The sequence below is a fragment of the Varroa destructor genome, unplaced genomic scaffold, assembly GCF_002443255.2.
Source record: "Varroa destructor unplaced genomic scaffold, Vdes_3.0 BEIS01000005.1, whole genome shotgun sequence".
NCBI classification, from domain to species: Eukaryota; Metazoa; Arthropoda; class Arachnida; order Mesostigmata; family Varroidae; genus Varroa; species Varroa destructor.
Genome location: NW_019211458.1, coordinates 41,486,749 through 41,500,319, shown reverse-complemented (window position 1 = coordinate 41,500,319; position 13,571 = coordinate 41,486,749). Strand labels below are relative to the sequence as shown.

Below are 13,571 nucleotides of genomic sequence, written 5' to 3'. Positions count from 1 at the left end.
AAATCAGACACGATTTCATCATTATTGTCGCCATTAGCTGCTGCAGAGCATCAGTATCTGTAATATCGTCGCCGTCGCCGTCGCCGTCGTCGCCGTCATCTTCTGTTATCGTTACTGCCGTCGTCTTGTTGTGAGGAGCGATTGAAGATACCAATCTACCTGCGGGGGGCGAGCTATACACATGAAAACAGAAGAGAGATACTGAGCAATTGTGCTGAACGAAAATCCTAAATAGTAGCGGTGGCCTACAGTAGCGGTTCTGGCAGCAGCTGCAATGATGGCAATGGCGCCATAGGTCACGCTCTGGTAACGACAGCATGAGACACACACACACGCACACGCACGCGCCGATACTCATCGATAGACGTGATAGAGCAACCCGTAGACGATGCTTTGCGATGTGGGTTTTCGATCGATCGACCGCTCTGAAATGGAGAGAGCAGTAGAGGAGGTTTTTCGGGCGCCAAGAATCGGGGGTCAGGAATTGCCCTGAGGGGGGCATATGGGACAGGGGGCAGACTGCGGGCGCTGTGTGTGAGAAGTTCCGCAGGGATCGCCATTTCATACTATATGCTTACAGTGTTGTCGTTGCTGCCGCTGCGGTGACGGCGCTGATGCGGTAATACAAATGAGTTTTGTGGAGACGGAGGAAGGGAGGCCTGTGTACGTAATGCATAACGTACGACGGCCAAGCATAAATACACGACGAAATGGAACAAAAAGCATCAGTTGTGTTGCGGTGCACACACGACAAACCGTCATAAACGGAGAAACGAACAGTCCTCTGAGTAGAACCAGCTTAAATTGTTATTTTAGTTATTGTTGTCGTTGCTGCTGCTGCAGAGTGATTCCTGAGTTGAACACTCCGAGTTGTTATTGTTGTAGTTGTTGACTTGTCGTTGTTGTAGACCTCACTGTGTTGTCATTATCCTCGCTGTGTTCGTCGAAATAGCAACTAAACTAGCGAAAATATGAAGGCTTTTGTAAGTATCTTACTCAGTAACGTAACGTCAACATGTTTCTTTTTCTACCGCTATTTCTGTCACTAATGTAAAAACAACGAACCAAAGCTGGACACAAGAGCATACATGCATAAACAAGCGTGGACCCAGAACGCGGAGCTGACTGAGAAATCCCTAAACAGTTCGTCCTTGAAACAATGCAATGATGTTGGTGGTCGTTCAGACGGTGGCCCTAAAAAACCTTTGGCTCATGTTTAAGGGTCGTTGGTCCTTTTGCGTTTTGTGCGTGTGTCTCTTTTACTTTCTTGCCGTCGTCGTTTTACATCTATTTCGTCATGTGGATTGAAAGGAGTCTGGATCATGGGAGTGGATAAGGAAGACGCCGGCATGACGTTTGTGTCGGACAACAAGCAAGCTGTTGGTTGTTTACGACTAGTCTGAGTTGACTTGCTTTTGAACAGCCATAGCCACGCTGGTGTCGAAATTGTGATGGTGGTAGCGGCTACATCGGAATCCGATGCCCACATCGAATAGAGGAGGACAGCGGTCTGAGAATGTTTTCAATACGAAAAAGAAGAAAACAGAAAGAGAATGAGACCAAGCTTAAACAAGCCGAAAAAGTTCAAGTGTATGCATGTGACGCTGGCCAGAAAAATTGTCAAGTTGAGAACTTCAACGGGATCTCCCTATAAGAGCAGTATTTGGAGTTTTCGCCCTGGTTGAAACATTTGGAGCAATTTTGCCGTGATCTTTTCTTTTCCGTGCACCACAGAGAAACAACTGATTTGATCCGTCCATAACCTACCGTTAAAGCTTATGCGTTTGTATATATACACATATATGTGCTTGTCTAGATTTATAGAGGGTAAAAGTTTAAAATTTAGGTAGCGGTTTTAAGCGAAGGGGGTTTGTTTCTGTGTTCTTGGTGAATGGGTATGGTTCAGTATAGTCAGTGTTGTGGTGGGCATTATTGGTTCTTGTTAGCCTCAGACGCTCTCCGTGTTTTATATCTTTCTGCACAAAAGCTTCGGGTATACACCTCAGCAACATCAAATATAGCTTACCAATGCTCGAATCCCGCTAGACTGCTAAGTCTGCTAGCTGTGAGGTTTTTATTATAACCTAACGTCTTGTTCTTACTTCATTTCATATTTAGATCACTCTTGTGGTATGCGTCGCATCAACTCGTGCTGGTTTTGAGAGTTCTGGAGGTTGGCAGCAGGCTGCCAGTTCTGGTTGGGACACAACACAATCTGGATGGGCTTCGGCGTCTTCGGGCTGGGAATCAGGCCAGCTTTCGTCGGGATGGCAACAGGCAGCCCCCTTATCTTCCGGATGGGATGCAGCATCCGTGTCTTCGGGTTGGGAAACCGCTGCCCCAGCATCATCTGGCTGGCAGGCCCCAACACCTCAACAGGAAAAGAAGATCGTCATTATCAAACAGCAACAAAATCAGGGTCATGCAAGCCCGTCGTTGACCGTTGCGGGACCAACGCACGTTATTAAAACTGTTCACCAGGTCCGTACCATCGACCAAGGTGGCAAGATTTTGCATAAGTCTGCAGACGCTCAAGCGAAGGTACTCCTTGTGAAATCGGTTGCCACAGCTGAGGTCAAGCATGCTCAGCCTCAGGGATGGCCCCAGAAGGTTCAGGCCGGTTGGCAATCCGCTTCCAGCGGCTGGTAAAGCTACGATCTCTTAAGTAAAATAATGTGAGACATATGCTTATATACAATTGAAAATATTGCTGTACATTGATTGCCACGTAGTGGACCTGGTGTGCAAAGGACACGAGATGCTTCTTTTTAGTAAATATAAACGCACTACTCATCTCAGCCTCCGCATGAGCGTAATACCTCTTTACATCTTCAGCTACCGTCACGTCGTGGACACTTTTCGATTTGTTACGTGTACACTACGCTATTGTAAAGTTAGCTAAACACCTTGTGGCTGTCGTGAATTCGTAAATAAACATCGATTTGTAAAATGTGTTACAAGATCGATAGGATGAATTTTACGTGTTTTTCTTCTATTCGTGTATAGGCTATGTCATATATAATATTAAATCGTTCAGTACGAAGTGCGAAATAATAAGTCGCCTTAACTTTTTTCACGAATTAATTCCTTTACTTTTAATCGAATTATGCACCGTTGTCATCTGTGACCTCCTTTCATTTTGCTGCTAATGGTAATTTATTGCTGTTGTAGAAGTTTCAGATACGATAATCTACCAAGTTTCGAAAGACGATTCGGACATCGTGTTAAGATTTGAACGATTTTCCTATTAGGAAGTTGTTGAGAACTTGAAAAAATTATCAGTCTCTGAAAGTAGTGCCTGGTAGATTTGGTAAATAACAGAAAGTCTCTAACTTTAGCTATTAGACTGTGACTCTTGCAGTTTGTGGTCAAGCATTGTCGCGCAATAAGGGTGGTTTAACTTTATTTAATGATCTTGGATATTTAATGCACAGTTTGTTTATTGCCCCATGCGATTGTTGAACATGCACTTCAGCCGTAACTGACAAATGCTTTTATTATGGAAAGCTCTTGCACTAAACTAACCTAAACGCCAAAACTACAGCGGTACACTTGCTTTAAATTGATGTCCTGCCGGTTCCACATCCTTCGACTGATGTGATTATATGCGATCCTGGTAAAAGACCCATTTTCATCACAGGTGCAAAAATTGGTCGCACCCATAACAGGAGAGTAAACAAAATCAAACGTCTTCCTTTCTTGCCCTTATTGAAATCATGTGGCACCCATTTATCGATTTTTTTAACCATATTAATTTAACTGAAGTAAGCTTGTATGGTAAGTGCTAACATCCATTGACTTTGACATAGAACACCGCGTGATTCATCCTCGCATATAATCTTGCACAAGACCCATTAAAAAAATTAATTCCTAGATTTTTTTAATATAGCGGCGATCTGTGCTTCTGGTAGCAGAACCCACAGAACCGCACACAAGGTTTATACAACAAGCTGTGCCTGCCGCTGCAGCTCCAAGATGGAACTCATGTTAAGTTATAGTAGCCAAGTTTTCTATTAGCCATGGCTCTTTGTCAGTTCGTTGCTAAAAGCACAAGTGGCTATATCCTAATAAACCGTATCCGGCCTCAACTACATGGAAAGTATATTTATTTGGTATTTTCTCTAATCTCACAATTTTTGAACGAATCTTTTTCACGTGGACAGCTTTTAACGCGAGTCTACGATTTTCGTAGCGTCGTCTGTTATGTCCACAAGACACATTTAGGTATTATTGTATAAAGCATATGGAGGCAGTGATTATTTTGTTCATAAAAAGGCTGACAAAATTATCGAAAAAAATTAGAATAACCTGCAGATGCCGAATCGCTATCGGGAACTAGCAAAGTGCGGAAAAATTACAAGATAAATAGATACTACGTTTGCTATGCATTGAGGATATATGGTCACGTTCTTGTCTAAAAATTGACACTATTATCTTGAACGATTCAATCTAGGCTTACCTCGAAAATGCCTCATAAGAGGCAGCATCTGAATTTTAGTTGTTGTCGCAATAGTATGATATCCATCGTTTCCCTACAACATCGAAGTAAATACCTTTTTAGCTTTTGTGCGCATCCGCTATTTACTCTAGAACAACTTCTTCATAGACCTTGATTGCAAGTATTTTCGCCTAATCTAGCAGATTTTGACAGAAGTAACAATCAGCTATTGGGTGATACATTTAGAACGTATGTATGAAAATAATCGTCAATAATGCGCTCAGGAAAGTGTTGCCAACAAAACATGCAGTCATAACAAAAATGCAATCAAAAAACTTTTTTTTTTTTTTTTTTTTAATTTCCGAGGCAAATCATCCGCGTCCGCAAACCTGTTGCAAACGGCCAGTCCTTGACAGCACATATTGGGTCGTTTGAAAAGTATTTGCTGGCCACTTTTCTAGCGAGATGGCTTTGAAGTCACATATCGTAGGTAATATAAATCGAACAGATGTGTTAGAATTGTTGAAATACTATTATTAAGACGTAAGGTAGGATGTCCTGAACATAGGTGAAATTACTGCAAAATTTTACAACTGTATTTTACAATTCTATTACGATAAGAAAAACACAAATATCGCCCCAGGTAATAAAAAAAAAAAAAAAAAAAAAAGATATTGTGTTGCTTGTGGTCAAGGTGCGTGATCGGAAGCAACGCTTTAGTCATAGCTCTGTGGCTTTCATTATAGAAAGGTGCCCCCCGTAGTTACTGACCCATGACGTAAAACGTTATGAAACTATTGCGAAAGTTGAGCAAGGCTGACACTTGAATAGCTGTAATACCGCCAACAAACTAAACATCCACCACCGAACAGTTTTAAATTGTTTGAATAAAAATAATTGCAAAAAGGTCTGTCTCACTGATTGAGTGCAGAAGACTCTGCTCGATCGTGTTTCAGTCTGTAGAAATCTACAGAATCGACAAAACAGAATTAAACCATCTCCAAAGTAGGTGAGGAAAAATCGATCATATACCACATACTGCGCAAATAAGAAAAATGGCAAAACTCAGACTGACTCTGAACCAGGTGATGATGTTATGTATTTGATAATGTTGGGAGAAAATCGCTCATTAAAATTGCTGCTGCTGCTGCTGCTGCTGCCGCCAGGGAAAGCGATTGATTGATTGATTGATTGATTTCCGCTATCGGTAACTAGCAAAAAAAATCGAAAATAGAAGACTTCCACTTTTACTTTACAACTTACTTTTATTGCATTTGCCGTGTAGTCCGGATCTTGTACCATCAGACAATTTTTGCAGGACTCGTTTAATGCTGTTAATCCAGTTTCAATGGATAAACACAAATATCATTAGCCAGGAAATCACAAACGTTTTACAACGATGAGATTTTACCAGAAAGATGGCAGAAAGTCATCGATTGAATGGTGCATAATTAGTTTAATAATATTATTTCAAAATATAGAAAAAAAATTGCTTATTTGTTCGATGAGAAATACTGATGCGATAGAGTCGCAGTAGTAACAGGCGGATACAGTGTCCTAAAACTGCACTATTCCTTGAACCTACCCAATTGACGGCGGAAAGAAACTCCTTCAGGTCCCGTTCACGAGACTGTAATTGTTCTTGAAACTGGAGTGATTCATAAAGCCGCTTACATTCTTCATCGCACTAATACTAGAGAAGCGAAACGATAGTTTCCGACAGTTACGTAAAAAACTTTTGTCCTTCAAAAAGACATATGTAGTGAAGTAGATCATAACTAAAACCTTTTTTTATCTAGCGAATAACTATATCTATCGTTTGTACATAGTAACAAAGTGTGTGTGTGTGTGTGTGTGTGTGTGTGTATATGACGAGATGTTCTATTGACAACTTATTTTTTAATTATTATTATTATTATTATATATATTACTTTATTTTTTATTATTATTATTATTATTATTTTTCTATATCGTTAACGGCTGTGCGTCCTTTACGGGAGGTGCCGATTTCTATCTCGTGCTTTGATGAGGCGCGAACGACGCGATAACAATAAAGCGATGAATTATATTTCCTAAAGACAGATAATCGTTATCTTTGTAGATGGATTGGATTTTCTTGTCTTACATTTATATCTTACCAAAAGCGTTATGTACTTTTCTTCGCGATTCTCAGAAAACCCGTTGCCGTAATTGCACCTCTAATTAGTCAGCATTTTCCGACTATTAAGCTAACACGTTAGTTTTAAACGTATTAGTAGCTTATTTTGTGACTCCATGCCACACCAATGATGGACGTTTTCGAGGCTTTTGAGAAAAAGCATACTATTGAAAGGCAGCACAAACATCAAATAAGCTTTGTATTGCCTTCTAGAAGAACTGATACCTTCGAAAATAGAACATACGTACACGTATTCATACGGCTAGTGTTTCATATTTTTCATGAAAAAAACCTAGCTTTATTCGTAAATTCTCCTGTGATTTTTCAAGTTTCCCACAATGACATCTGTCTCCTACTTGAAATTGGCCTATATCGTTACGAACCCATACGAACACACCACGCTTTAAGCCCCCACGGTAGATCTAATGTGTAGTTGATCATAACCAACCTAGCCAGGCATGTCTTTGGAAACAACGGGTAGTCCGTGGTTCCTATTTGCTTTTCGTAGTGTATCGTTCCCTAATGAAATTAACGATATTACCTTTACGGCTAGAGTATTCGTGTATGTCATGCCCTTCTATATGCCGCTTGCACAGAGGTTTTCTTATAGAAGGTGGTTGTCTCATACATAGTAAAAGCTAGGTTGTATTTATGCGAAATGAACGTGTTGAGCGACAAATTTTGCCCTTGGCAGTTTCAATGACCTTCGTATTTACCCCGCCATATTATGAGCGAAAGTATTAGACCAGTCTTGAATATGGCCAAAATCATTTTTTTTTTTGTATAATTGAATCTTTAATGAGTTTGTTCTTTTCGTTGGAAAAGTTCTATTACCCTTGTAACGCACAACGGAACTAGGAAGAACTCGAAAAGCCAATAATCCGTAGTAGATCCGGGTAATGGACAAATAAAGATGTATCCGCTATTAGCTATTCATGAATCTAGGTAGCCGCAGTAACAATATGTGAAACCAGATTGCATGAAGTTCAATAGATCTACGAATGTTTAGCATCGCTTCAAAAAACTAATTCCGTTTCAGGACTCTACTTATCGCTATATTTAGTAGGCCGATACATCACTTTCATACCATCGCAGGACACCGAATGCGTGTTTTATATGGTCACCGAGCGATCATATTATTATATGACTTGTCCATATTTACTACACAAGGCCTTGTTTTCTTCACAGCGCTTTGTAAATCAGTCCGTTTGCCGAATTTGTTCTAGAGCTCAAAATTTACCGTTAGTCCAAAAATAGGACTAAGATGATTATTGGAAAGCTAGAAAAATCTGTTGTAGAAAAGCTAGAAAAAAAGCTAGAAAAAAAAGCTTGAACTTTTTGTAGCAATTTTGATTTCCTAAACATACGACAATGGCATTAATAGTGCTTAGAAAATATCTGCTACATAATAGTTTCAATATTTGATGAAGTCTATGTTCATCTGTTGGGACTAGAGTCCGTCTAAAAGTTATTCGTAGCAATCTTTCGTCTTCTGGCCTGAAAATAATTATTATTAAGAGATGTTACTTAACAACGTCGACTCGTTATTTTTATCCAGAGCTTAAACTGACTCACTCGAACAATTGGTTTCGTTACGGAGTCGATAGTCAGAGCGTTGAGTCAGTTGCTTGCGCCTGTGTTCTATTTTTGCCACTTTCCCTAAAAATATACCTCATTAGGCACCCTTTGCCTTCAATATTTTTCAATTTGCTAAATTGATGCTACAGAAGGGATGAATCATTTGGTAACGGCAAAGCTGATTCCACAAGGTACAGTTATTTGAGTATGACAAATACGCTTTCAAATTTCTATATTTAGCAATATATGGTCTAAGGCTTAACTTGCCCGGGTAGTGAACAAATAGCCACCTTACCGATGCACAGTTCTTCTTGAGACACTTTCTGCTACTTGCCCCTGACTTAACAATGCCTGCTTTTTTGTCAGAGCTGTTCGTCTTATTTTGATCTGGTTTATAGCTTGGGTCATCAGCGACAACAAAACTTGCCACATAGGACATATCATTGCGGGCGAATAGCCCTAAGTCAACGTGTTCAAAAACGTGTAGACAGTGAGCTATATCGTTGCTTTAAAGGCTTTTTCGACGAAAACTTACAATCCGCCCCTTCTGCATCAAAAGGAAGGTGGTATGCTTCACCTAAACGGTTTTGACGTCCTTGATGACAAGTGTCCTGGCTCTTTGGTTGTCTCACATCCTCGAAAGAACTTTACCATTATTATCGATGGTACAAAAATGGCAGCAGAGGTGAAACTTGAAACATTATTATATACTAGACATCAGAGTTCAGTTTTAATTCGGCTGAAGTATGACCTGTAGGCCAGTCCAGGTTTTTTGATGTTTCTAGAAGTGCTTTGCTTTACTGTTACAAATAGCCTTTTTCCGGTTAATCTTCGACTAAACCGCTAGCTATATGTGCGATTTGTAGTGCACGTTTGTATGTTATTGTGAATTCTATTCGTGATAATCTGCAAGATAAAATCAACCTATTGAATCGTTCGATGACAAACTAAAGTCTGTGCCGCTATGTTGATTGCTTCAATCAGTTTACCCAGAGAGCCTAACTCTTTGCCTACGAAATGATTCTATCTTTTTTGTCGACGGTACGCCCCTAATGGATAGTGTTTATCGTATGGGTGGTTCCAGCCACGGATCACGAACCGTTCTCTCCGTGTGCACCCTGCTGCCTAATAATGATGATTTGACGCTGCTTTTAAAAAGGATCGTATTGCTGCATTTGAATCGGTTACCCCGCATTCTGTTTATTTCGTTTTTTTCCCATCGTCCACCACAAGATCTACCAGAGGTACCCGCACGAGCCGCTTCCATGAAGCTTATGGAAAAATTTCATCACTACAATAAGACTAACCCTTTCTAAAATAATAAATAAAGGTGTTAACGGCAGCGTGTTAGACGACGTCGTGTTTCGAATGCCTAAACCAGCCAGTGTCACACTAAAGTAGGTGCTTGGCCTTCGGCCCACAGGCTTAAATGTTCACGAAGACTGGCTCTTTGAGCTGTTCTCTATTCCATTATTTAAAGGTGACCGCTCACAGGTCAGAATGTTGCCTCGCACTAAATTACTCCGTTATCATTCTATACCACGCAATGACACAAAGACATGTGTTTTTTTTTTTATTTATGTTGGACTCTTTGTGGACATTAACGATTCGAGCCCCATTTCTAGAATCCTAAAAGATACATTTAATCAATAACAGTTGTTACCATAGTACGTAACGTTCACATCAAACAGAAGCTTGTCCTTTAATGAATTTAGTATGTTAGATTTTCTAGCACTTAGAAAAATCAAGATAAAGCGAGAATGAATATAGATTTTGGCTAAATGCTAGTGTCGGACTGCTTCGCTAGCACAGAGCAGATCAAAAATAATTGCGTTCCGTGCCGATTGGGGCTTTCGATTTACAATTTATCCATTATTGGCAAATCTAATAGAAATATTAACGCAGAAGCGTCTGTTCAGACGTCGAAAACGACCGATCATTGCTAAATGCTCAGCTCCCATTTCGAAAACCTCTTGCATCAAAAAAAAAAAACGAGAAGTTTTTGGGAAGAGGTAACAGTACTACAACTGGTTAGCATCGAATGTGTTTGCAGAGTCGCCTGATATTGCTCGATATGCGGTGTTTTTTATTATTCACGGATTGATAAATATAGACTTGACGCTGTACAGAAGGGTGCATTGTACTTCATAATAAAATATTTATGCCTTCATTTAGAATATCTCTAGTGTTAACGAATATATTCCATGATTAGTTTAGGAGTAATCATTTTGGCTTTACTTTTCGGCCAGTTTCCGAATAACGACAAGTCGTGGGTTTTTTTTATTCTCAAAATTGCCCGCGTCGTGTAGGAGACTACACAAGGCCCGTGCGATCGAAACATTCAATTGAGATTAAAAACTCCTTTTCTTTGGTTGCTAGACATGGCGCAGGAATAACAAACACTTAAATTAGAAATCGGACCCTGTTAAAAAAGCGCGAAACAACGGGTTGCCTTCTGCAAATACGTTGATTATTCTTTTAGTGATACGGCAGTAGGAACGTGTTTAGACTTACGGACACGTAAGGCTGTCAAGGTTCGATGTCGGGCGTAGAGAAACTGTATTTTGTTAGTACAAAATAGGAAAAGCCGGCTGACTAAATATCTAACAGCGGCACCGGGCATATAATTCGAAAATATTTATTTACGCAATTTGATTACCTGAGACAGTCTCAGCAGGCAGCAAACATGCTTTCCTTGTACGATTTAAACAAATGACGTTAAGAAAAAAGCCTTTGTAAAGGTTAGCTCGCTCAAGTATTCAATTTAATAAGCTTTACTGTGTTAATAATATAATAATAATGTTAATAATAATAAGCTCACTCTACTTATAGTTGTGGCATAACAAATGTACCATTTGAAGATTGCAAAGTCTTATTTATACGGAAAATCGACATTAAGAACTAAGTAACGAATGATTAAGAGCTTATTTAAACTGTAGTAGTTAATTAGAAGCGCTTAACTCTCATGAAGCTTGTCCGCTTTCCCTGGCGCACAGTGTATCTACCCGATACTTAGGAAAGGCTTCATTGATATTGGCATGAGTTAACGCATCGCGATGTCTGCCTAGGCCAACGGCTTCTCCATTAAATGAAGTCATACTTACGCTTAGCCGTACTGGCAAACCGGCAAATTTCGATTTTAATAAGTAATTCTTAAATTTCTGCGTGGGCTCATTCTATAACTTGGGGTCCAGGCTTAGATTGTTGAACCTCTGCCTCCCTGATCTGTTCGGAAAAACTTAAAAGTTTCCATGCATTGGATTTGTGTCGCATCTCTGGTCTAACCGACGAATGTTGTCCTAAGTCAGAATTCCACTGACTGTTTACAAACGTGAGCTCCGAGATATCCGCGCAAAATCAATCGTTCTTTCTGAATGAAGCAAGAATTGAAGGCTGTCTACAGTAATCGATTGTTGTGAGTAGCTGAACTTTTTCACTCATGCCGGCGTTGGTCTCATTCAGCAATAAACAACGATCAGCGATGCGACGAAGTTTATTTACGCTCGCGAGCACGCGGCAACGATTGACACAATCGTTTACTTGTAATGAAAATAGTTGTTGCTAGGTATGATCTACCCTTCCTAAAGGTGCAGGTTTTGAAACAGCCTTTGTCAATGTCGTGTTTAACTTTGAGGCGTCCGATATACGGATTATCTATAGGAAATTACAGAAAATGTTGCACTGTTGCTGGCTTCTAGGACAATATATCTGTCTGGATGAAGTTCTATTTAAATGCTATAGGAATGTAAACGATAGAAATATTTTGGGCGGTACGGGACAAGTGAACTACCCCAACACAGGTCGGTGCATGCAATGGGAATCGACAATTAAGACGCGAATAAGGAACTTCGAGTTTTGGTGCTAGGCTTGATACTCTGACCTGCGCTCATACCCATTACTTACTCAGCAGACCGGCGATGCGTTAATTTGTGAAATTTGCATTGATAGTATTATGTAATACGGTGAGCTATTATGTAACAATATCTGTTCCATATTTTCGAGTGATCGTCCGCCGCGGATTGCAGGAGTCTATGTGCAAGTCAGACAAGAATTAAATGTAATTCAAATTTACATTGACCTAACAAGTGAGCCTATAGTTGACCTTTTACCTAGACAAATTGTCGTCAAACGTAGATCGTCATGATAATGATGCAGTAGTTGCTGATCGCAGCATCACATAACGCTCTCTGGGGTTGCTGTCCATCGAACCTCATTGTTTGCTTCAATAACTCTCGAATCTCTGTTCTATCCTAAATCTTTTACCAGCGATCAATCTGGATCTCATTGCTCGTTAAACCAACGACTTATTATCCAACCACCTCAGGGATAGAAAACACCGACTCCCTGTCTTTACCTGGCCAACCTAATTTAGAAAAGGTCGATCGCAAACGTATTTTGCGTAAGAATGAGATGCATAATACGTCTTCTAAGCGTTATCTATTCTATTGTCAATAAACCAATCACACTAACACTCAAGACGGAGGATAATCCATCTTGTTGAAGTACATCTCTAGCCTCAACAATCTCACCGACTCTTCTTTGAACCGTTTTATCAGTTTAATTATGAAGGTCACATTGAAGCTTAAAAGCTGAGACCCTCGTCTGTCGTTTCGGTACACAAACTCTCTGCTAAAGAGGCGCAAGTCGCTTCTATTCTTTATCGTAGCTTTTTACTGTGCATACTTTTAATGGATAAGCCAATATTTTACAAGAACATTTGATATATTGTACTACGACAGCATGGCTCCAGACCTCTCACGTCGACACCCGTATTCAAAAAACGTGGTAAAACAAAAGTAAAGAAGTGTTACCCGACTTCTCAATATGTAAGCGCATTGAAAAAAATTAGTGCGTCACATGTCGAGGTTTTTCTGCAATAATTAATGCTTCGATCCCCCTCTGTATTTCCTTGTGTCCTATCGCTTCACCAGCAACTACTGAGATCGCTTAGAGCTAAGTCAGGCACACTAACAGTTATGGATCTTTCCATTGCGTTCATTTTGATCAAAAAAGCGCCCTGGACAGAATGGGGCACTAGACTTAATTTGCAGAATCACGTGACCTAGCTCTTTTGTCTTGCTATGAGATAGCTCCGCGTGAAAACTGACAAAGTTCCGAATTTTTCATTATTGGCTTCTGCTGGAAGCCGGCTAGCTGCTTTAGATTCAATTTGAAATCAAATATCTAAAATATACCGACGACTCCAAGCATAGATTATTTTGTAGATTATAGGTATGTTCTCTACACCCTTAAGGATGCATTCGAAAGAGTGGTACGTTAATGTGCGTACCACCGTATGGAGCTTTTGAATGAAAAATGTACGGTATTTAAAAACAGAACTCATGTACTCGACTAGATATCGATAGAATTGACGATTTATCGCTTCCTATAATATCC

At 40.0% G+C, this 13,571-nt stretch overlaps 1 protein-coding gene across 1 annotated transcript; it reads left to right on the top strand.

Moving 5' to 3' along the window:
* The first annotated feature begins 717 nt into the window (after nt 1–717).
* Nucleotides 718–2,975, top strand: LOC111251094 (uncharacterized). Its single transcript, XM_022807382.2, has 2 exons — nt 718–983; nt 2,119–2,975. Exons 1-2 carry the CDS (start codon nt 972–974, stop codon nt 2,647–2,649), a joined length of 543 nt encoding a protein of 180 aa, XP_022663117.1. The 5' UTR covers nt 718–971; the 3' UTR covers nt 2,650–2,975.
* Nucleotides 2,976–13,571: the final 10,596 nt, after the last annotated feature.